This window comes from Corvus hawaiiensis, chromosome 1 (genome assembly GCF_020740725.1).
Source record: "Corvus hawaiiensis isolate bCorHaw1 chromosome 1, bCorHaw1.pri.cur, whole genome shotgun sequence".
NCBI classification, from domain to species: Eukaryota; Metazoa; Chordata; class Aves; order Passeriformes; family Corvidae; genus Corvus; species Corvus hawaiiensis.
Genome location: NC_063213.1, coordinates 28,433,968 through 28,459,195, shown reverse-complemented (window position 1 = coordinate 28,459,195; position 25,228 = coordinate 28,433,968). Strand labels below are relative to the sequence as shown.

Genomic DNA, 25,228 nt, shown 5'->3' with positions numbered 1-25,228 from the left:
AGCAGTAGGAGACAAATGAGCAGTGATTATCATTTATTCTGTCAGGAGCAATGGTGGTATGAAGGGCTTTGTCCAAAATAATCAGAGTGTTGGCTATAAGCCAAGGCGAGGGAAAGAGCAACACATGGTGTTCTGTGGATTTAGATAGCAGTATAGCTTCTGACTGTGAAAAGACCTGAAGTGAATGGATGGGATGGAGAGTGGAGGGGGAAAAGATGTTCTAATACTGTCACTTCAGAAGACAAATAGCCAGGAGATCAGACTTCCTGGTGTATGCATTTTTAAAACACAAACACCAGTCTTCTGTCTCCTGTCTTCATTTTTTTTTTTTTTTTGTACTTTCCAGCCTTTTCTCCATATGATTCAAACACCTCCCTTCCCAGACTACGCGAGAGATCTGTCCACCGATCATGTCCCGGTCATCTCATTTCAAAGGCAGCATTTAATTCATGAAAGATTGTGTAAGGATATGAACTGCTTCAATCAATTTCATTTTGTTTTGTGGTTAGTTGCCTTTTTCTAACCTGCTTGTTCACTTTATCTGAAGAGATTAATACTTGGAAGTGGTCTTGAAACTCCCACTAGGTAGGCAAAGAAATGTTTCCTGATCCTGCAGCACCAGTAGAGTTCCTGCTAGATGCTACTGTTAATACCTGCTCTATACATGTCCTGAATTTTCTTCTCAATCAGGCACCCAAAAGGAAAAGTAATAATGTGCTGTCAGCTGGAAGGTAGGAAGTAAGCACACTGAATTTTGAGCTCTTTGTGATGGGCTGGAGTTCCATTGGATTGGCAGCTATTGTAACAACTTTCGTTGGTTGAGGTGGACTAATTTGGAGGTTTGACTTCTTTTTAACTACCAAAGGAGTTAGTGAAACAAGCATTACATTTATTATACAGTAATCCAGTACAAGAGTTGTCGATGACCTACTCTGACAGAGTTCTTTACCTACTGGATTTTAGACACTGCAGCCCTCAGAGATCCGTCATCAGAGGAAGGGGATTTTCAGTCATACTGAGGATCTTAATTTTTGTAACCATTCTAGGAAAGGCTCTGGGCAACTTTTATCCAGCCTGAGGAGCTACACATTAAACAGTTTTGTGAACCCTGGAACTAATGAAGCCAGATTTCCTACTTCATTAAACCTACACTTTACTTCTCATTACTGTTGTTCATTTTTCAAGTTAGTTCATTGTATTTGTTATGTCCATCCCTCTACAGGAGTTGCAGATGAAGTTACTGAAGAGGAGCTGTGTTTGCAACAGGAAAGAAAAGGAAAAAAAGCATATTATGAGCTACTTTCTTTGTTTTTAAAATCAAAGTCAGTTGCAGCAAGAAACAGACTTCCTGAGCATCCCACCCGCTGCACTGCAGAGATAATGTGAATGACAGCCATTGTGATATCACCTTGGGGAACAGCTCCAAACAGCCAGTCTTTAACAGCCATCTTATCTTCATACTGGCTGATTTATACATTACTCAATTATATATAGCATAAATTGTAGCCTAGTAAAAATTATTTGGGCTGTTTTAGGAAAGGGAATATGATTTTTTGCAATCACTAGTAAAAGGCTACAGCTTTATGTTGACCTGACAGCACAGGGTCTCAGGTCTTAACTGGGTTTGCATTGGCCTAGGCTGCTTGCAGCTGGCTTAATGCTTGCTGGCAGACATCTGACTGGTGCCTAAGTGGATGGGCTTCTGCCTGGTGAACCTCATGGAGAGTGATGGACTGACAGACCCCCTTGTCCCTTCGTATGCAACAGCAGCCCTTTGATTAAATGAGCCTGTTGTACAACTTTCAAACCTTGGCTAGGAGCTGTTAAAGAATGAGTTGGGATAAGAAAATGAACAAAATTAGTCTCAAGCAGCCCCAAGGCTGAACAGGAACAAAATCCCACCATTAAGGTCTTCCCAGCAAGGACTTCAGAATACTACTGATGCAACTCCCCACCATCACTATGAGATGAGGGAGACAGAAACAGTCAAGCTTAGGACTCAGAGGTATACCTAAACAGTGAACAGGACTGGTATTAGGCCATTTTGTATAAAAAATGTAACCTCACCATCAATTAAGTTTTTCTGTATTAATGACATCATTGTGGACTATTGGACTGCTAAAACAGTACGTGGACTAAAAATTAATTCTTAGCTCAATAGATGTTGTGTAAACTTTTGCTCATAAGAAGATTTAGATGCTAAAAAAAAAACCCAAGAAAATTATATTTGATGCGCATTATTTTGCTGAACTAACATAGTTGAACTTGCCCTTTGTTCTGATTCTAACAAGCTGAAGCAAAACAAAGCTTATTGCCTTGCTCTCCAATTAGTGGAAGTGAGACATTACCTATGTCATTACCCAAGGATAAACTGGTCTTTCCCTTTCTTCAATATTCCTTGTCAAAGCCTTCATTTACTAGGTCTCTGCCCTTCAACCTCAAACTCCATTCTCCCTTACTTGGCTGAAATGCTAAGATACTCATGGATAGGCAACTGAATGATTGTAAATACTTAATAAATCTGTTCTTCCATACTGCAAAGCTCAGAAAGTGAGTTGTTCCAGGAGGATTCCCTTGTGTCTTTAACATGTGAGTCTCAATTTTCTTTCCTTCATCATATTTTTTTAACACAAAACTGGAAGAAACCTGTTTTTCTCTCAACATTGATGAAAACTCAGCTGTAAATTCAGAAATTCCTAGAAATGACAAAATTCTCTTTTTCTTACCTTTCCCCATGATTTCATGTGTACAGATCCTCATTATTTACTTTCTGAAATTTTGAAAAGCATCTTTTTCTTTGCAAAACAGACTAAAACATCATTTTAACCTATCAAAGAATAGCACTGAGGTTGTTTCTTTGTCTTGTGTTCTATGAATAGGGTTTCTGAATAACAACAGAGACTTTTCAAAATGTTTCCACATAATTCTCTTCATTTGATTTGCTATTGAGGCAACATATTATGCTGTGATGGCAAGTTTGCATTCCAGTATACAGGATGCTTTTAAATTACCATAGGCACTACAGAATGTATGACTTACTATGGTCTGTTTTCTGCCTTTTGGTAGTGCATGTGTTATTTACAGTACTTGCTATATTAACTTCCGCCATGCCATGGTCAAAATAAATATTTTACATTACAGTATTGTAGTAAAATATATTCCATAGTGAGAATGAAGTAAATAACCCAATACTAGATCTTCACTTCCTAGTTTCTACTGAACTGAGGGGTTTTTTGTTTTGTTTTGGTCTTAAATCTCAGAGCACGAGTGTTGGAGTAAAATTCACCTCTAATTAAAACTGGCCTATCAGGCTTCTCACTTTCCTTATAAAGTATTCTTTTGTAACCAATTCCTATACTTAGGGCAGGCAAATCTACTACATTTTGAAATCAGTTTCTCTAATGATGCATTTGGCAAAAACAAAAACATAATTCACAGCCTGCAACAATTTGTGAATTTGTGATTTAACAGCTCCTCAGTGTACTCCTTAAAGAAGTTTTAAGGTGATTCCTCACTGGATAGATTTGCCCAAAAATAACAAACTTGGAAAAAAACCCCTGAGTATAACTACATGAGAGAAATGGGGACAGAAACCAAAGAACTGCACCTTTTATAATTGTAGCCTGCATTAAAATGATACTGAAATGAGCCAGGAGTCATATCCCAGATTAAATATCTTTAGGAAAGAATTTCATTGAGAGTCAGCAATTTCCTCCTCCCCACAAAGAACTTTAGCTTTTCTTGGAATACACCATTTGCAGTGTATAGCCTCAAGTGTAACACAGATTTCTTTGGCTTAGCATCTTAAGTAGGTGATATTTGCAAGAGTATTCCCTTCTCCACTTCTTGCCAAGGCAGGAAATAATATTAATCAGCTTTGCTAAAGTTACTCTGCTCCATTATTTCAGGTAGGAGGGCCCATGGGAAGACAAGGTTAGAACTCAACAGAAGGGAAGGAAAACTCAGGGCGCAGTTAGGAGAAAAAGAAAGGCACGAGGAAACAAATATTAAAGTGAGAGAAAACAATAATAAAGGAAACACACGAAGTATAGAGATCCTGATTCACAGTGATGTTCAGGTAAAGTATTCATTTTAAGCCTTTAAATGCTTAAATACTTTGAAGCATTGAGCTAAAAGAATTGTCTAAATAGAAACTTGCACTAGTCTAAATAAAACCTGTCAGGTAGCATGATGGAATGCTAATTAAACCAGTACAATTTGGTGTTCCAAAATACGCGTATTTAAGACTTTGGTTATGTTTGTGAATTTATCCCAGTCTACATAACAGATTTCACAAGTAAAATTAGTATGCCAGTACAAATCAGGCAAAAGTACAAGTCACGTTTTCACAAGGAGTGCTTGGACATGATAAACTTCAGTTTACAAATGAGCATCTGCTAACATCAACCTACAAGAAAGTTCAGTGGAATTACGTTATCCTTAGGTACTTATGCCATCACTTGCTGTTAGGCTGGGTCTTCCCTTCTGCCTTCTGTCCCATTTGCCACTTCTACTTCGTAGAGAGAGAGCTTTGTGCTAGTAACTTTACCCATTTCTTCCTTTTCCCAGCTGTGCTCTCAACCTTCTGTCTGCCCTTTATGGTTCATAGGCAGAGCCTTGGTATGCGAATAATAATGTTGCTTTGGTGATCTTTAGTGATTATATCCCCATGACTGGGCTGATACATATTGAATCTCAGTTTGAAACATATTCCTCACTGGTATTTGGATTTCATGGTAAGAAACCTCTTACCAATGTCCCTGATAAGACTCAGAATATTCCTGCAGTAGAAGTCGGGACACGGCTTGAAACTGTTGGGGCAGGAGCTACTTCAGGAACAGACAATGGAATTAAAGCATCTGAAATGGCAGGGAGCTTGGAACTAGATGATCTTTGGGGTCCTTTCCAACACAAACCATTCTATGATTTTATGAAATGGTGCCAAGCAAATATGATTGATATTGTGGCACGCTGAGCACAATTTCTTAAAAGGGAGGCAAGGAAAAGCAGGGGTTGGGCAGGAGTAAAAATGTGCTACATGTTTTATCAAATACCCAGCTGCAAGTGGTAGTTTGTCTTAAAACACCTTAAAATACTTGGATGAATTTTCTAAGGTGACAAAGTAGCCAAGGGAAGAACGTAATCAAGTACAGAAAAAAATCTCATAGGGTTCTAATTTCTATTAGGGGCTTGGAAAATCTGAGCTTAAGCCTTAAGTAAATGGCTATCATGGAGTGGTATAAAACCCCCAAACAACTGACTTGGTAAGTTTGTTCAATTTGAATGCATTTTCTAGAAATTACTTTGTACATTTGTACATACTGTACTGGTTTTTATGCAGGGAGTAGCTTAAGGAATAGAAATACTTTTTTTTAATTTTAGACATTTTTAGGTGAGCATTGTATGTATAATGCATTTGCACCTTCTCATACTGTATATTCTTTATTGACATATTTAAGGTAGATCTGGGATCACAGATAACAAAACTGACATAAATATTTTACATTTGATGTGCACACCACTTTAAAATTAAACTTATTAAAGATAATAGAATGATCCATCGGCAGGCCTTCAGCTGCAGACTAAGAGGTGACAGGCTATTTGGTGAACAATTTACTGAGTGTCTCACTCCCCCCTCCTTCTTAACCATGGGCATTGTCAGTTCATTCTATTAACCTTAATAGGTTTGCTTTCAAAGTGTTTTACTTGGAAGATTTAAACCTGAACTCTATCATATGTCAGCCTGCAGCTAACTTAAGCAACAAAACTAAAAGAAGATGCACCATATTTATCTATGTGCATACTTGTACATATGTCTACAAGTAGCAGCATCTAATACATGTGAATAAATGACGTACTGTGCCTTGTGTAAAGTTCTTTTGCTATAGGTCTTTCATTGTTCCATAGGGTGTCTCAGGATTTTTTTTTTCTCTCAATTAAAAAAGAGTTAATGGCAGGCATCTCCAGCTAAGCACGCACTAGTTTGAGAAAGGTTGTGCAAATGAGAGAAGCTTGTTCTCCTCACATAACAACTCCAGTAGGTATATCTGAGGGTTGCCCTCTGTCCCAGCAAGGCATCCTTTTCTCTCCACCTGGGACCCAACCACAGAATTAGCAAGCAAGTCATAACAGATTTAGCCTTTGAGGAAAGGGCAGGCTCAGGCAGCTTTGGAACAGAATAGCAGCCATTATCTTTTCTCTATTGCTGCCTTTTAAACAGCTTGTCAGACGGTACTGCCACTTCTATGGAACCTAACAAAGACACTGAAGCAGCTGGGTGCCTCCCATCATTTCCATTCCAGAGATCCCCTTAAGTGTCTCCCCCTCCCAATGACACTAGCCCTGACAGATTTAGGTCCTTTCAGGACTCTACATTTCTCCCCTTACTTTGATGATTTAGAAAAGTGACTTGGAGAGGTCAATATAGCTGGAAATTCCAGTTATCAATGGCCCCACTTTCCATCACCCTGGCAAGTCACCATGATGGAGAATCCCATGCAGTCCTTGGGCAAACTCAGCCCAGCCAAGGCAGAAGTGACAGCAATTAGTGAGCAGGAGCTTGCCCTGTTCTTATCCTGAACCACTATTCATCTTCTGATCTCCACAGCCTTAGGGTCACCTCCACTTTGCTGCACGCTCAAATGACCAATGGTAAATGTTGCCCTTTGCAGTTTTACAAGACTGCTTCATTTCCATGGGACAGGGATGAGAACCTGAAAGACCACCATGTGGAGCTACTGCAACTTGCTTTCTATCACCCTGAATGCACTGGACACAGCCAGAGACCCAGGACAGTACTTATCACACCTCACAACCAGTCCAAAAGCACAGCATTCATTTCCCAAATGCTGCCTCCTTGGGTTACCTACTGAGAGAGCTGTTTGTAGAAGCAGCAGAGTTAACAAGACTCAGGGTAAAGACACCCAGAACTAAAAACGTGAGCCTTTTTTAGTGCTGTGGAATGCACCTACAAGAGAAATCAGGCTGTGCTGGAGACAAAAGTCCTGAAAGGAAACTGTGGAGTGATTCTCCACATTGGTTGTCCCACACTGAGAAGACAATGAAAGTTCCTTTACGTGTCAGTCAAAATAAGACAATTCTTCCAGGCAGAATAGAGTGCAACATATCACTGAATTGTTCCTACTTCTTAACTCTTCTTGTACTGCCAGGTCACTGCAGCAAAGGCCTCCCAAGGAATTCCTCGCCAGGTTAGTCAAACAGCTTGCCCATCATCTCAAGAATCCACAGTCTCCCAAAATCATGAAGTCAAGAATATAATCATAGGTATTAGCCTGCACAATCTCTGCTTACTGTTGTCCATAGTGTCTTGACAGCAGCTGATTTGATACAAATGTTATTTCTAAAAGTTATCACTTCAATACACAATCCTCTTTCCAAAGTTTATCTTTCATCCATCTTCATGACAGAATATTGTTGATTATCATAATAAATCTTCTCAATTTGTATAGAATTGGTTCTTAAACAAATGCCATCTGTCTATTCATTAGTAATACAAATTCATTTGTATTTGGCTGTTGATCTCAGGTTGATTTAAAAATATGGGTATACCTCATTGATGCCATCACGTAGATGAGGCAACAAAGGCATAGAATGCCATGAGCTAGATCTCTCAAAGCTAAGTTAATTCCTAAGACATTATATACACTAGAGGCTATGGATTCATGGGGTTTGTTTCTGTCTACACATGCCAGTAGTAGAGAGTGGATTAAAACTCAGATCTTCCGAATGCAGTGTCCTGCCCGGTGAGCCACAGGATTACTTCACTATTTTCTTCTGCTTTACTGTGTGGCCTAAAATAATTCATAAATAATTCTCCAGCCTTCTGTATACCACTACAGAAACAGATTGCACTTAACATTACATTTTTTGAGTTTCATAATGTCTTCAGGACTTGAAACAAATGTGAAGTTGGATCTATTAACTGTTACAGGACCTGGACTTAATGAGTATATGTGTTAGATTCTGTCTGCCTCTGTCTGCAGGTTTGGGGTTTTTTTCCCTCAATGACTGTACTTTTCAAATTGGTGTTTGAGTTTGAGAAGGTTGTGAGGACTTCAATTGTTGGCACAGGAGAACTGCAAAGATATCATGTCTATAATAAAGCATCTCATTTATCCACTGATGCCTGCGCTTTTTGAATTATCAAGCACTTAGGGATGTACAGACAAATCAGACAGCTGAGTTAGCTAAACATTCTCAACCTTATTATTCTGCATAAATGCTGGAAGAGGTACCAGGATGAACCATCCCAGCCTGCTAGTTTTAGCTCTGGATTCACTTTAGTATAAAGCTAAGCTGTGGAGAGAAGGAGAAAGTATTCTTAACATTTACATGTCACATGAATCCTGATTGCCACCCTTGCACAAACTGTTCTATTTCAGCAATAAAATTGGAGTAGTTGGAGGAACAAATGCCCACTGCTTTACAAGCAGCTCGGTTTAGACATCACCAAGAGGGACCTCTGGAGGTACTTGGGTAGCTTTGATTCTACATACCTTCTAATCAAAAGGCTTCAGATGCCAATCATAGCCTTAGAACAGAGCCCAAAGTACTTTCAGTTGAGCACCAAGATAGGATACTTGTTTTGGTGAAAAATGGAAGAAGGACGGGGGCAAAAAATGAAGCATTAAATGATGATGTCGGGCATCACCACACCTATTTGACTTTCGTCTGGGAGAGAGGCATCATGCTGTGAATACTAGAGACATGTCCTATCATTTTGCTGGACAAAGTCCATAAATACCTCTAAACTTTTCAGTCGCAACTAGATTAGTCTATCTGAAAGAAGGAAAATAAATTCTGAAAGCAACTAATGCTACTATAAGTTAGCCTCAGCAGTGTATCTGTACCGGGATACACAAAGATTGATCATCCTAAGGAAGAACAGCAAACACTGCAGGCTTTAGCCCTGGTGTATAAATCCCCTTGCAATTCGAATTCCATTTTGTTCCTTGCTAAGTCCCAGGAGATGTTATGAGTAAATAAAAGCTTCTGCCCTCCTAATCACCCTTCAACCCTTCCCACCTGATCAGTTTTAGTGGTGCTGAAGAGCGGTGCCAGTAATGTCGTAACTGTGCTCCACAGAAGCTGCCCAACTGACTGCTTCTCAGCATAGTTTTCCTAAAGAAGAGAAAGCTATCTGGAGTCTGATAGGAATAAGCTTTTATATATATAAATGTATATAGTAATATATATAAATTGCAGTTTCTCCCTGTGCAGTCCAACCATCAAGTCTGTACAAACTTAAAGGATAATATCTCAGATGAGAGGCATGACTGGCTGCTTAGTTACCAGAGGAGGTCTAAAAGGTCTGTACACTCCCTCAACCTTTCCTGCCTGTCATTCTGAAACTTTCTCTGTCAGACAGTCCCATCTGTCACTCAGAACTACATCTGCTTGCCTGTTTATTTTCTCGCTTAGGGTTGAGGTCACTTGCCCTCCTTTTAGCTAATCAGAGGAGACAGTAGCAATCAAAGCACAGTATCAGTGCTCCGGGGATGTCTTTTTTGAATAGCCTCTCTGTATGTTCTTCTGCAAATTTTGCAAAGTAATGTAGACAAATACAACCAAAGGAAAAGAACAGGGGAAAAGGTTTGGTTTGAGATCCAGCTAGAGGAAAACAGTATTGCTGAATCTATAAGCTACCTGGAAAAAAACAGGTGTAATATTTACTGAGGAATTTCTCATGTGTGACAGGAAAAAAGCATCACCAAGTTTATTAAATGGTAGCCTTTCACAGGAAAATTCAATGGATATCCCTGCACAGATGTAAAGCGCAAAAAGGAGTTGAAAGTGCTTATTTTTCAAAAAAGCAAATCAGCCTCCTGACTGCTCAGTGTTCTTAAGGGACCATCCATAAGACAACATGCCAGTCTGGATGGAGTTATTAATTTTGCTCTCTACACTTCCTCTACTAGATACCTTTGTTAGGCTCTGCTAAACAGTATTAAATAGCTGTCAGGTCCTGCCTTCAAAATCAGTGCATTATAGCATCTGCTAAAGATATTCCTGTGGAATTGATTCTAAAAAATACTGTGGATGAGCAATTTGTATCTGAAGGAAAGAGCAGTGAAAGACAGACTGAGTTCAGGGAGAGAAAGCATGTCTGACTTGTTTGCCCTTTGCCTAATTGTGGAGTGGGCTGGCGATTTGCCTTACCTTGCACACCCTTGCACATCTTGAAAGGATTTAAAGCCTGTTCTCTCAAGACCGATTTCTCTTTGCAATGCTATTGTGATGAATCATGCATTACTATGATTAGCAGAGAGAGGTACAATTACTTTTTTTGCAGCCATAGCAGGCAAAGGATTGCCTGGAAGCCCAGATGTGACAGAGGTAGAAAAAGCATCCTGTGGGATATGAAGAGAATGGAGAGATGGAAATTGTTGCATGTACAGTAAAAAAAAAAAAAAAAGTACAAAAAAAAGTTGAAGAGGGGAACAGGAGGAGAAAGACTTGTAAATGAATACTACCAGGAACAGGGCCCTGACTGAATTGGACCTTCCCTCCAAGCAAATATGACTTTTCTCATGCATAAGAAGCTGCTTATCAGCAACTATTTGTAGCAGATGGTACTCCCCTCAAGAGCAAATTAAAAAAAAAATAAAATAATGACAGAGACACTGAAAGATACTGAAGAAGAAAAATAAGCTATCCTGGAGAAGGTTTAATAATATTACCAGGCAGTTGGAAAGTGCCTGTCAAAATTGAAAGGAAGCAGGGTGAGGAGACCAAGTGGAAGAGAAGGTAATTAAGAGGAGGAGAGCATTGGCCAACTGCATGGCAGTCCCCACATGTTCTCCTTTCTTGGAAAGGACAGCAAGCTGCTTCTTCCTAATGCTGGTTGTTTTTAACCTGCTTGAAGAAGGACACTGAGATGATACCAAAATCCTGAGAGCCTTTGAAATTCAAGTTCTCAATGGAGAGGGAATAAAATTTTAAATGACACAAAAGTGAAAGAAGACATTTTTTTATTTCTATAGTGTACACAATAGTAATCTTTTGGTGTCCTTAATATATTTTCCTTGTTTCCCAATAATCTCACATTTCTCTCATTGTCAAGGCATGAACGCTTCCAATATTTCTAAATTTCTATCAGTCTTTATAGAGCAAAATTGCTTATAAAATGTAATCTCTTATAGGTGGGAGGGCAGCTTGTCTGAAACATCCAAAGCAAAGATTTAGTGCTTGCACCATTAAAACCAAAGGTGCATCTACAATCAATGTGGTAGCCACAGAATCCTGGAATAGTATGGGTTGGAATGGACCTTCAAGGTCATCTAAACCATTTCAATCCTCCTTTCGTGGGCAGAGACACCTTTCACTAGAACAGGTTGAGCAGAGCCCCATCCAACCTGGCCTTGAACACTGCCGGGGATGGGGGATCCACAGCTTCTCTGGGCAACCTGTTCCAGCGCCCCCACCACACGGAACGCATTTGTAATACCCAATCTAAACCTGCCCTCTTTCAGTTTGGAGCCACTCCCCCTTGTCCTAAAAACGTGGCCCAGCCTCCCTCACCACCGAAGTCACTTAAGTCGTGTTGATGTGAATCTCAGACTTTAACAGGGCGGACTGAGTAGCGGGGCTGGAATACTGGTCCCATTTTCCTCCGACTTGACTGGAAATCCTCACTGACAGGCAATCAGAGAATCAGTCGGTTGGGAAATACCCCTATGACCATCCAGCCCATGGACCCCGCTCACACTTTCTCCAAATGCCTCTAGAAGGAGACTTCGTCCTCCCGTCTCGTCCCACCCGGCGGTGCACGGCACACCCGAGCAAGGCGGCGCAGCGGCTCCGTGCGGGGCTCAGTGGACCTTCCAAGCCGCGCTGCCGGGGCGGAGGACGGACGGACGGGACGGAGGGAAAAAGGGAAGAAAGGGAGGAGGAAGACATGGAGTGTAGGACTGGCGCTCCTCTGCTGCCCTCTGCTGCGGGGCCCCGCGCCGCTCCGCTGCTCTGCGTTCCCTCCGAGCTCCCGGGGGAGCCGCCGTGCCAGGACAGCTCCGTGCAGCGAGGAGACGGGAACGGCGCTGGGAACTCCTGATGCGAGGAGATACCCGCCCTGTCCCTGATGGAGCGGCCAGAGACGGGTACCTGCAGGAACAAAGGCCGGTCCAGGAGGTGGAAACACATTATTGACACACTTGAGGGGTCAAAACTTGCCCCCCTGTGCTCCCAGAGCAAACTTAAAATTTGGCAGTGTTGTCCATTTTATGCCTGAAGATGATTAACGCCCCAATTAAGAGTTGTGAACGAGGAGAAACCATGTATTTAACAAGTTTTGTGATGTTATTGAAATGATACTCATTGAAACTTAAGCTGCACCTACGAATGCCGCATTATTCTGGGCGAGCTGGAAGGGCACAGGTGGCACCGGCACGGCGCGGACCCGCGGGGACAGCAGAGCCGGGATGCTGGGCTGCCAGCCCTCCGGCGCGGCTTTCCCTGCATCCCGGGGGCGGCGGCACACAGGCTACATGCGAGGGTATGAGCACTCGTGGCAGAGTTTTTATTTCTCTTCAGTTTCGATAGGCTGACAGCGATTTGAGGGCTTTGACTCCGAGCGAACCGCTCGGTAGAGCCCCGCAGGTGCCCGCCGCGAGGCGGCCCTTCCCGGTCTCCCACAGCGTCGCTGTACCGCGGTCGGCACTGCTCAGGTGCCCAGAGAGGCCGAGCGCTCCTTCGCTCGCTCCCCGTCCCTTCCCTTCTGCTCCTCTCCCCGTCCTTCCCCCTTCCCTCCTCTCTTCCCTCTCCCGCCCCAGAGCGCGCACGGGCGCCGCAGGGGGTGGGGCTGTCCCTCAGCCCCGCCCTCTCAGCAGAGGCCCCATAGGCCGCTGCCGTTGCCAATCAACGTGTCCCGCCTTTCCTCCCCGCTGCTGAATCCACCGCCGAGCAACGGATTGTGGCGGCCATCGCTTCCCTCGGCTTGCCCTGCCGCCCCCCTCCCCCGCACACCCCGGTCCCGGTGCCAGTCCCGGGGGATGTAGGAAGACGCGCGGCCGAAGGTACCCGGGCAGCGCCGCCGCCACGTCACCCGGTGCGGCCGCCTATCGCCTGCAAGGGCGGGCGCAGCAGCCTCCGCGGCTGTGTGGCTGCAGGCGTTCCTCGGGGAGACCGGGAAGGGGCACGGCTGCTCCCCGCGTGCCCCCCGCCGGCGGTCCCGCCCGGCTCTCCGTGCCTTTAGCGTGTGCCTGCCCGTCCCGCGGGGCCATGGAGCGCGCGTTCACGCCGCTGGAATGCCTCCTGCCCGCCGGTACGGTACCTCCTGTCCTGGCCCCGCCGCGCCGAGCAGCGGAGGGAGGGGAGTGGGGCGGCCGCGCCTTCCGCCCCGGCCCTGCTCCCCGCAGCCCCGCCGAGCCCCGCGCCGGCCCCGCTGCGGAAACACCGCGGTGCGTCTGCCGCGCTCAGGCTGAGGTTTGGGCTAAATACAGCGGTTTGGTACCGTGTTAACACCCTCTGGAGTTCAAAATTGGCATTTAAACCCCAACCCCTTCGGGTACTCTCCGTTTGCTGCCACCGTTTTCTCGGCTTGGCCGGGCAGAGCGCTCCGGTCAAGCGTGTCCGTCCCGTATCTCCTGTCTGTCTCCTAGGTCTAGGAGTCCCTGGGCTTGGCATCCATCCCCCGTGTGCCTTTGGCTTCCCGCCTCCTGCCCATGTGCTTTGCCCTGGAGCACCCTTGCCCTTCAGTACTGCACAGCAAAGCTTTGAGGCTTGTTTTCGGGGTTTTCTTGAGGTTTCCCAAGCTGTCCAACTGTGTTGTGGTTTTAGATAGTATTTTTGAGATCTGAGAGGTGAGCTTTACTGATATACATCATTAACCTTACTATGCATCTAGAGGATGGAGCACCTGTAATAAGCACAGACTGATCCAAGTGGCTTGTGCACTGTTTGGAATAGGCACCTCTTCTTCACTCTGTGTTTGCAGTGTCTAATTCAATAGGGTCCAATTTGCTATTCGATGATACCGTTATAAACAGTAAATATTTTTGTCTTTCAAAAATGTGATTTTAAAGCTGCATAAAAATCACTTTGGCATAGCAGCTGAATTTTAACTTACACTGCTCTTTTGTGCTCTCTCTGGCATAGAGACCAGGTGCTGCATTGAGGTATATGTTGTTATTTATTTACTAGTAAGACCTATAGGAAGGGCAGAGTTTAACAGAATGCACACGTCTAACAATTAAATACATTTTTACAGCTAGCAGTTTAAGAGCATGTTTAAACTCATTCCACTGTGATACATATTTCTTTTTATGTCATGCTTTGCTCTGGTTCTTTAAAACTTCTTCAAGATATGTTCAAAACTAATAACGGGTAATGGTGCACTCAAGATATTCCTGCCAGAAATGTGTATTTGTCGCTGTGTGTATGTGTTCTTTGAGACACACTGTTGCTTTGGGTGGAAAGAGGGAATGAGATGTAGGTGAGATTTTAATAGGTGGATTTTGATTCATTGTGACGTGATGTCCTCTTATATACAATAAGCGATTACTAAGTTTGTAATAAGGCCAAACAAAAAGCTACCATAAGAAGTTGATAAGAGGACTGGAGCACCTGCCCTGCAAGGACAGGCTGAGAAAAGGGGGCTGCTCAACCTGGAGAAGAGGTTGCTGTGAGGTTGTGTGAAGTCCTCATAGCAACTGCCCAGTATCTGAAGGGGGCCTACAGGGAAGCTGGAGAAGGACTCTCCGTCAGGAACTGTAGTGATAGGACAAGGACTAATGGGCTCAAATTCAAAGAGGGGAAATTTAGGTTAGACATTAGGAAGAAATTCTTTACTGGGAGGGTGGTGAGACACTGGAACAGGTTGCCCAGGGAGGCTGTGAATGTCCCAACCCTGACACTATTAAAGGCCAGGTTGGATAAGGCCTTGACCAACCTGATTGAGTGGGTGACGTCCCTAACCATGGCAGGGAAGTTGGAACTAGATGATCTTTAAGGTCTGTTCCAACCCCTTAACGTTTTATGATTCTATGAATTTATCCCTGTGGAAGTACAGGCATTGCTGTTTGTATTATACGATAGTTGCCTTTGATAGACATTGTATGATGCTAGGGCTAACATATGTGCTCAGTTTCCAGGAGTTGCCTGTTCTTTTCTTTTTCTTTGGTTATGTTCAGTTGGATTTGAAAATTTGGGATGTTTGTTCAGTTTTCTCGTGACCCACAGCCTTCTCATTTCAGAGGCTCCAGCTGGGTGCAAAGAAGCCTGCTTCTCTGAAAAAAATGTCTGCTACTTGCCTACAAATCAGTTGGTTATACAGGCAGTGCCTATAAAATGCACAGTGGTACTTCATCAAGATCCTTGTCATCATTACAGACATTCATTACCAGCATTACCAATTGAATTAGCCTGCTCAAAGTATTCAAGGCTGACCAGATTTATTTGCCAATTCTACCTTTAAGCTCTGGTATCCCACTTGGGGAACTCAGATAAAAGGTTTTCAAAATTAGATAGGTAAAATGAGCCTCCCAGTTTCTTCTGGAGGAAGTACCTACCAGTAATTCCTCCATCTGTTTGCTTCATTGGGATAGGTATTTAAGTGTCCAAATAATATAAAGCTAATCAATGAAGAACATGGCACTTTTTAGAAGCTAAACATGAGCTTACAAAATAAACCCTTGTGCGGCTGTTGAAGCAGTATGGACCTTGCCTCTTTCCCTCAATACTGTAAATAATACAATGTATAGCAGTGTTTGGCTGTGTTTGTGGTGGGGACATTGTGAAAAATTTGTCAGCTATGTTTGAAGATTATTAATTACTTTGTTTCTCTTTTTGAAATTGTTGACAAGTTATGCTGTTTTTTATACAGAATAGAGTAAAACACTCCCAGATTTTAGAAAATTATAATATTAGATACCTGAATTGGAATTTCAGGGCCATTAATGCCTTGGTAATTTTAGTCAGTGTAGTTAGAGCGAGTTCTTGGGTTGTACATCTCTCTCAATCGCACCTGATTGATGTTCAAGTAGTAGATATTTGAGAACTGCTGTGCTAACTAGTATGCTCAGGGACTTTGAACATTATTCAGTCAAACAGCTGGAGCACAGTTGAAAATCACCATGCTGCAGTCAGAACACCATGCTGTGGACTTTAGAACTGTGTTGATTTGCTTAATGTAGTTCAGAATGGGTAACAAGATAGAATTCAAAGTGGGATTGAGTCTAAACGTGTGTCTTGCACATTGAAATATATTTTCATTTCCTCATGGAATGAAACCTTTAAAAAGGCTCACAGAAGGCTCCACCACAAAGACCTGTATGTATGCTGTGTGAAAGGGTCAGGCAGAAGCTTCACAGGGCAAAGCTGTTGTAGAAGGCTCATAATGATGTCACAGTACAGCCTGTGAATTAATGTCAAGAGTAGCTTTGTTTATTCTGGAGCATCCTTTGATAGACTTGACATTTCCCTCCTGCTGTGTATACCCTTTTCTTGCACTGTCATTGCCTCCTGCTGCTTGTCCCAGACTGTGCTGCAGGAACTTCTGCAGAGAGACAAGTGTTTCTAATTCATTATTTTAATACCATGAACTTTGGGAGCTGAGTGTGCTGTGCTTGTGGCTGCTTAACAGGGGAAGTACTGTAGCATCCTCTAATAAGGTTGCCCCTGAATACCTCTTGAGATTTTGAGAAGGGCAGAGTGCCAGTTTGCTAAGCTGTGTTTTCTCACAGGGAACGTTTTACATTGCCTGCCACAGCAGGGCCTGGATTCTCGCTCATCTCCAGGTGTGATTAATGATTCCTTGCCTTACACAGTCCCTAAAGTGCAGCTCAGTATTGGTTTTATCAAGTGGAGTGATGCAGAAGGAGAATATCTTCCTTAGTTTATAATCCAGCAGGTCCCAATATGAGTGTCTTGCCTTGTAGAGGTGGAGGGGCTGCAAAGAAACAGCAGATGTTGTCCCTCTGCTCTCTTCTGTGCCTTGCAGAGGGTATGTTGGAGCTGAGCTTGCTCTGAGTGACAGGGAGCCTGTGCTAACAGTGAGAGTTGATTTCCCTGTCCCCACTTCTCCCTGCTCCAAGTCAAATGCACTGCTGAACTATGCTGTGTTGAGAGCTGGTGGTTAAGATTTGGTTTGCTCAGAAGTGGGCGTGTTGTCTTTATCTCACTGAAGCAAGGTCATCTATATGCCATGAGAGACAGATCCACAACACATAGGGCAAAGACTGCTTCAGAATTACAGAGAAAATATATAGTTATCTCTTTGTGCAAAGGGACTATCAGATTCTGCATTGAATTTAAAGCAAAGAGAACAAGAGGAAACAACAATACGCTCTGAATGCTCTTCCATCATTCTGCAACCTTGATTGTCTCTTGCTTTACTATGTGTCTTCTCCTGGAAATGTTACTGACTGTAAACGAGTTACCTCTGAAAGGATTGTATCACCATTTTCCTTTTAAGTGCCTGGGGCTTGAACTTCTTCCATAATGTTCCCTTTTATTTGACACTAAGGATACAAAGTTATTTTGTGAAACAGTGATATGTTTGCCATTCCAGTGAATGACCTCCAGCCTGGTACAAGTGTCAATGGCTATTTAAATATCCCTTTACTAGAGCTCAGCATGGTCTCTCTGATGCATTATCTTGCAATCTAATTCACAAAATTCTGTGGTAGAAATCAAGACAGTTATGGGGTTAGGAAATCAACCTGATGGTTTCTGTTAGTTCCTAAATATTAAAGGTATATGGAAAAGGTGTAGAGTCCCAAACTATTGGGTAGCTCTGCAGTTTTGCAGGATTTGTGCCACTGCTGTTGGGTCAGATTAGTGAAGTTTTCAGATGAATCAGGTCATTTGAAAGCTGTCATTGAGTTCACCTAAACTGAAAAAGTGTTAGCAGGGGTGTCAGTTCTTTTAAGACTATTACTGGCATTCCGTAATGAAATTAGGAAGCATTTCCAATATAGCTATTGTATTGTTCTGTCTTTTTAACTTAAATGCTTTCAAAAAGCTTTTTTTTCTTCTGTGAATGTTGCTGACCTGCTCCTGTTCTTCATTTCATTTAAGTGGCATCACTATTCATCTAGCCTAGTTACCTGAAACTCATTTGTTTGTTTTTGAAGTAGCTGTTAATATTCAGCCTCAGACCCTGCTGCTTGCTAATCTGCTGTGCTGGGTCAGCATTTGTTTTGTTATTGTATTGATTACTTACAGGTGCATTTATGAGTGAAGTATTACAGGCAGAATTGCACTTAAAAGAAGTATTCATTGTTAACTTCACCACTTTCTGTTAGATCTTTGCTTTCACACATTGAAAGCTTTTGGAGTTCTTTATCTTTTTTTTTTTTTAAATGCTTTATATGCAGATGTGTTATTTGGAATGGGGTAACAAAGCATCTTTAACCATTTTAAGAAGGCACTTTTAACCATTGGAACTACTAGGAAAGTGAATAGACATTTACTTATTTTACTTATTTTTGTACACACGCACAGGGCCTCCTTTTGAAACATGTTGACTTCAGTTGCTGTTTATGTGGATGATGGATCCTTACCATGTGCAGTGTCAGTGCACTGATAGTTCCATATCTTGCAGTCTTGAACAGGGCATAGCTCTCTTTTGAGTGGGAATATGATGGTGGAGGGGTCTAAGGTCATCTCAAAAAACACAAAAAGCAGGGGAAAAAAATAACAACCCAAAAACTAAACCAAAAATCCACCTCCAAAAACCCCACAATAAAGCATCCTAACAAAAAGAACCCCAAACTAAGAAAAAAATCTTCAAGACCCCAATGAGTATAAGAGCAATAATGATGTTACTGGAATTTCTGAGACAAAAACTCACATTCATTACTGCTTGCCCGGATAGTAAAGCACCTGGATAAATTAAATTCCTTTTGGAAGGTCTTGTTATTTTCCATCAGCTGAGGCTTAAAGCTTGGAAATACACTAGCTTATCTCCTGTAGTCTTTTTTTTTCCCCTCATCTCTTTTTTTTTTTCTTCACCTGTGATTTAACACCAGCTGAGGAGGTGGGAAATACACTTGTTCAAGTCATCAAATGTTCATGTTGTTTGTATCCAATTAAATGTGTGGAGGACTGCTGAAAACCATTCAAACTTGTTAGTGTTTAAAGAGCGAAGTATTAGCCTTAAGAAGGTTCAGGAAGTCAAGGAGAATACTGAACTTTCAACTTTCATTTCTCCTCTGCTGTATTCACTTGCATGTCTCTGATCAGCCCTTAAAACTCTGTAACAGTTTCATAGCACCTTTAGCATTATGCTATATCTCAAATCTGCGCATATACGTATATATAAAAGCTAGTTTTACTTTCTGGAAGTGGAAAACAGAAGAGGCTTTGTTTGTTTTTTTTTCCTGTTTACAAGCTCATCTAAGTCTGATTTATGGAGAAATTGAATATGAAGCATAGAAATGAAGTACTTTATTTACACAGGAGAAAACCTAACACAGGTAGGTTTCAGATTTTTTGAGATCCAAAATAACAAATCCCAGGCATCCTTGTGGATTTGCTTTATGTTTGAACATCCTGAGATATTAATCAAAGCTTAATCTGTACAGAAAATAGCAGCATCAAGAGTAAAACCTAAAATCAAAATCTTAAAAAAAGAAAACTAAAAAAAAAAAGCCAAGTAAACAAACCACCTGAAAACCTTTAGTGCTAACACTAGAGGGTTAGCAGCTCCTCTTCATTAGTCAGTTCTCAACAGCTCTCACTTCTAATGAGTTTTAGGTTTGGATGTAAGCTCAGGGGTTAGGACCTTTAAGAACAATGCTATTAACTTTGTCCAGGGAAACTACCAGTTAGAAATGTAACTTTTTCTTTTTTCTGTGTGACATAAAAATAACCATGCCGGTCTCAAAGTACCCTTGTTGAAAAATGTGGATAAAAGAAGGGGGAACACTTCTCTCCCTCTGCCCTCCAACAAAACAAAACAAAACCCCCAAATTAGCAAATAAACCAACAAACTGCAGAACCAACCCACAAACAAACAAAAATCCCAACAACCCAGTAATAGATCTTACCCAGAACAAAATGTAGTAAATCAACTGGAGAGAACTTGGATGTATACACCTGCTTTTTGGCACAGCACAGAACATTTCCTGTCTCTGATTTCTACACAGAGAGCAGAATTTGCAGTGTGTCCAGCAAGATTAATTAATCTGATCTATGGCCAAGTAATTTCAAGATTGAAAAGAACTGACTATCAGTTGTCCCTTCCACCAGAGTATAGCTGACCAGTGAAATATAACCAGTTCTTCAGATTTTTGCCTTACATTTTTCTGTAAAATACAGTTGTGGTGAATTAGATGTGAGTTTATGGAAACAGGTTCTCCATTCCATCCAGCTCTGACCTTAAACATGAGGAATATGTTTAACAGTGTTTGTGTAGTACTGCTTTTGCAAAATTAAAAAGAGAATTGAGAATGTAAAGTTGTTATAGGAACATTCTGTTAGTGAAATTCTACATAGAGAGCACACTTAGTAGCTTTTGGATTGCTTTAAATTAAATCTATATCTGTATATCCAATAGCAGTTGAAGCTCCTGGAAGGCTTTTCCTGTAATTTCCTAGCTTTGAATTTTATTTTGAATGGCAGTTGAATTTTCTCAGTGCTAGTGCTGATTCTTTGTGGCTTATGTTGATGGATTGTCTGCCAGCCTTCCTCTCTGGCAGGACAGAAGCTGGAGGGATGCATGTGTTTATCAGGCCAATTGAAATAAATGGGAAGCTGGCCAGTGAATTCAGTAAGAGCAGAACCTGTACCCTCACAATTTATATGTTCTATAGTTGTGACTGGTGGTGTGAGTTCTGTTTTGTTTTATTTCTTGTGTTTTCTTACTGTAGCTCTTTTTTTTCTGGTCTATACCCCAAATTATCTGGTCAACACTGATATTGGGTAACACAGCAATAAGTGAGTAGTTAAGAGTTATTTATATGTACAGTTTTTGACCAAATTGTTCAGTGTCTTTGGTGGGAAAAACTGACTGTGTGTCTGGCAGAAGGAAGTTGGCTTTACTGCAAAAGGAAAATATGTTGATGTTATGAAGCACTGGGGACTCCTCATCTAGAAAAGCTTTGACTTCCATGACAGTGTCAGTAAGGGTGTCTGTGGACTTGCTTGGTGCAGACACAGCAAAGTGTGTCAGGAAAGGCATTCTTTCTTCTTTTTCTTTTTTTTTCTTTTTTCCCCACAGACATAATTCACAATTATGTATTCTATATAAGCATACATGAAAGAAGAGTACTCAATCACCGGTACAGGTTGGGGGCTGACCTACTAGAGAGCAGGCCTGCAGAGAAGGACCTGGGAGTCTTGGTGGACGACAGGTTGACCGTGAGCCAGCAGTTCCTTTGTGGCCAGGAGGCCCAGCGGTATCCTGGGATGCATCAGGAAGAGTGTGGTCAGCAGGACAAGGGAGGTGATCCTGCCCCCCTGCTAGCCTCAGTGATGCCACATCTGGAGTGCTGTGTACAGTTCTGGGATCCAGAACAAGAAAAACATGGAACTACTTGCCCTGTGAAGGATGATCAGGGGTCTGGAACATCTCTCTTATGAGGAGAGACTGTGAGAGCTGAGGCTGTTTAGTCTGGAGAAGAAACTAAGAGGGGATCTTTTATTAATGCATATAAATATCTCAAAGGTCGGTGCCAAGAGAGTGGTGCCTGACTCTTTTCAATAGCCCCTAGCAACAGAACAAAGAGCAATGCCTATAAACTAAACCACGATTAGTACCAGCTCAACATAAGAAAGAACTTTATATTGAGGGTGGCAGAAGACTGGAACAACCAGAGAGGTTGTGGAGTCTCTCATCTGGAGACATTCAATACCCTCCTGGATGAGTTCCTGTGTAATCTGCTCTAGGTGATCCTGCCCTGGCAGGAGGGTTGGGCTAAATGATCTCCACAGGGCCATGTGAACCCTAACAATTCTGTGATTCAGCTTTTGTAGCAGAAGGGCACTGATAGGTCAATGAACTCTGTGTGTGAGATTTATTTACTTTTATACTTACAGCTAATTTAGGTGTGGCAAGCAAAGCACTGACCTATAGACCCGAGCTAAGCATAGGCTAAAGGTCTAGTTTTTCAGGATGAGTTAAAAGGCTGTTGGTTTGAAACCACATCTGGGGAGTTGTTCAGCAGATGATGTGACTTAAATTACTCAACACTTCCCTGGCGTTGACATGTGTCACAGAGCAGCTGCAAATAGCATCTGTCTCCAGGTGCTCCATTTTGAGACTTTGCACTGTTGATGAGAGTTATGTATGGGGAAATCCTGGGGGCAGAAGTGAGATTTATACTAGGGAGTTTGACCTGTGTATCAGTAATGCTTACAAGGCATCAAGATTTCTGTCTGCTTTAAATGTAACCGACAGCCTTTAATGCAGATGCTTTGAGTCAGGAAACACTCAGGAAATTAGTGTTCTGCAAGCTGTAGAGCACAGCCTTGTGAGTACAGCCTGTCTCCTCATATGGAGCTGTTTCCCTGTTCAGTTTACAGGTATGTTTAATGACCATCTAAGCAGTGTTTTGCCGTACTGTGAATCCAAAAGAGAAAAAATGTTAGAGGGCAGCTTGAGAGTCAAGCAGCTAAAGATCCTCTGCTTGGACACTTGGATTGCTAGAAGAAGTGGTGCAGTGTCTTAGCTGCTGCGGATGCAACAGAAATAGCTCTTGGGCAATGTGTGTGATCACCTAATTTCATAATGAGTCAACCTGGGCACACCGGAGGTGATTAAGCTCTGATATGAAAGTGTTTGTCTCCATATTGCCATTTCCTGCTACAAATGGAAAATTTGCCTTTCAAGTTTCCTAAAGAAGAGATTGATTTATTCTTTAAAAAAAAACACAGGAAGAAAGAAGAAAAGAGAACAATACTGAGGAAACTTTTGTTAAGGGCAAGTTAATGTTTTGCTTTCTGGACTTTGCACAGCAGTGTTCTTGAAAGGTACAGCCACAAGACTTTGCCTCAATGATCTAATGACTCTGCTGTCATGAGACCCCCTCTGGAGTGCTATGTACAGCTCTGGTGACCCCAGCATAAGGACGTGGACCTGCTGCAGGGCCACGAAAATGATCAAAGGGCTGGAACACCTCCCCTTTAAAAACAGGCTGAGGGATCTGGGGTTGTTCAGCCTGGAGAAGAGATGGCTCTGGGGAGACCTTAGAGCAACCTCTAAGCCTTCCAGTATTTCAGGGGGCCCTACAAGAGAGCTGGTGAGGGACTTTGCCAAGGAGATGTGACAGGACAAGGGGGAATGGGTTTAAACTGAAAGAGGGTTAGTTTATATTAGGTATTAGGAGGAAACTCTTGACTTTGACAGTGGTGAGGCACTGGGATAAGATTCCCAGAAAAGTTTTGGATACCCCATCCCTGGAAGTGTTCAAGGCCAGGTTGGATGGGGCTCTGAGTAACCTGGTTTAGTGGACTGTGTCCCTGCCCATTTTAGGGGGGTTGGAACTAGATGATCTTAAAGGTTCTTCCAACCTCAACACTTCTATTGATATAACCTTCACTGTGTTCAAAGTAGAACAGTGTTATTTTCAATTCTGTCTTCTTATGGTGCTGGTGTGTTCCTGCTGTTATCAAGAGTGCTTTCCTATTAGTTCTGCTTTCTTTGCACAGAATCCACTGTGGGAGTGACATTTAGTACTGTATGCACAGGCTTTGAGCCTTTCTAATGACTTAGGTAACTGTGAACAGAGGATTTAAATGGTCATTTTGTAGCTGTGGGAAAGAAAATCACTGATATCAAGACGTCCTTCCTTGAATTGACTTATTGGTAGGGTTTTCACATGGAAACTCAATCTCTTAGTTCCCTGTGCCTCTGTTTGCACTACTGTTCTTGTGTACTGGTCAGTAGTAATGCTGCTGCTGTATTTACCTCATTCATAGTAACAGCTTTTGTCACTTGATCCTATGGAAGAATTTCTTGTTTTCTCTTAGTCTGCTATCCTGTCATAAGATCATAAGTTAAATTTTTGTGCCTACAAAGCTCTTTAAGTCAGTAGGAAGTTTGATCTGCTGTGTAATGTTTTGCTGTGTTTCTGTGGCCATGTTTGTTTTTTGTTTGTTTTTCCTGGCACCCACAGCTGCTATAGCTGTGTTGACAAAGCCCCAAGTATAAGTCCAGTTACACAGAAAGCAGTTGCCACTTGGGAAGAGCAAAAGCAGTGCTAGACAAAAAAAAAAAAAAAAAAAAAAAAAACCACCCTTCCTTCAGTGTGTACTACATGTACTCCATGACCAGAGTTTTCTGACAGTGACATGGACAGAGTGTGTTGTAATGTGGACATGCTCGGCATGTCTCTGCTGCAGCGGGCTGTCTTCCCTGCTGATGGAGTGTGAAGTGTGTGTGAAATTATCCTTCAGTGTCTGGCCTCCCCAGAGAGGACAGGGAGTGATGAGAGCGGGGTTGTGGCCTTGCAGTACCACTCGGTGGCGGTGGCCATATGGTGTGGGAGAGGAGGCGCTTCCAAGGGGGTCACAACAGATGTTTGATAGCATACGTGTTGCCAAAAGCTTTGTGTCAGCCAGCTCCAGTAAGGTGGTGCTAGAGCTGTCCCAGGGGTGCACTTAAGGAGGAATGCTCTTTAGGTAACACGTAGTGTAATCTATTATTTGCATTGGTATTGCAGTAGCTGTATTTTGTCAGGCCGACAAAGGTATTACAAGGCACACAGATTGGACATTGAAGCCAAACAAATTCATACCTGAATCAGGTACTGATTTTTAACATGGAAGAGAATAACCAACCATTTGAATACTGTGCCTAGAGAAACACTGATGTAGAATCTGCCTAGGTCAGTTTTAAGTCATACATAACTTGAAAAAAAAATGAATTTCAGGCTATTCTTTATATAAAAGGCTGAACTGGACTGTCACAGTGATCCTTTCTGGCTCCTTAGTCTAAAAATTTGAAACACTTAGCCTGCCGAAGGAGAGACTTCTTTTCCTTTCTCTTTAAGTAGGATGGACAGACTTGTGAGGAAAGAAAGGAATTGGTATATCTAGGGATAGGTATATCCTGCAGCATGGAGTATTAAGTGGCTAGTCATGTGTCACAAAGGAGGTCTTGGAGAACTAGGAGCAGATTTCAGAGGTCTTGTGATGTGATTCAGAAATTCAGAGGGCTGTACTTCTTCCTTACATTTTGAGTATGGTGTGTTTTTAAAATTGTGGAAAAAAACCCAAAAAAAAACAACCAAAAAAAACCAAAACAAAAACCCTGTAGTATTTTGTTGTT

The 25,228-nt window shown here is 42.2% G+C and overlaps 1 protein-coding gene across 2 annotated transcripts in view; it reads left to right on the top strand.

The window, feature by feature from the left end:
* The first annotated feature begins 12,941 nt into the window (after positions 1-12,941).
* Positions 12,942-25,228, top strand: part of TPK1 (thiamin pyrophosphokinase 1) — a 311,682-nt gene continuing 299,395 nt past the window's right edge. For both annotated transcript variants that reach the window (XM_048297771.1, XM_048297761.1), the window contains exon 1: positions 12,942-13,279. In XM_048297771.1, the coding sequence (XP_048153728.1) occupies positions 13,237-13,279 (43 nt within the window). In that variant the 5' untranslated portion in view covers positions 12,942-13,236. The remainder of the gene's footprint in view (positions 13,280-25,228) is intronic.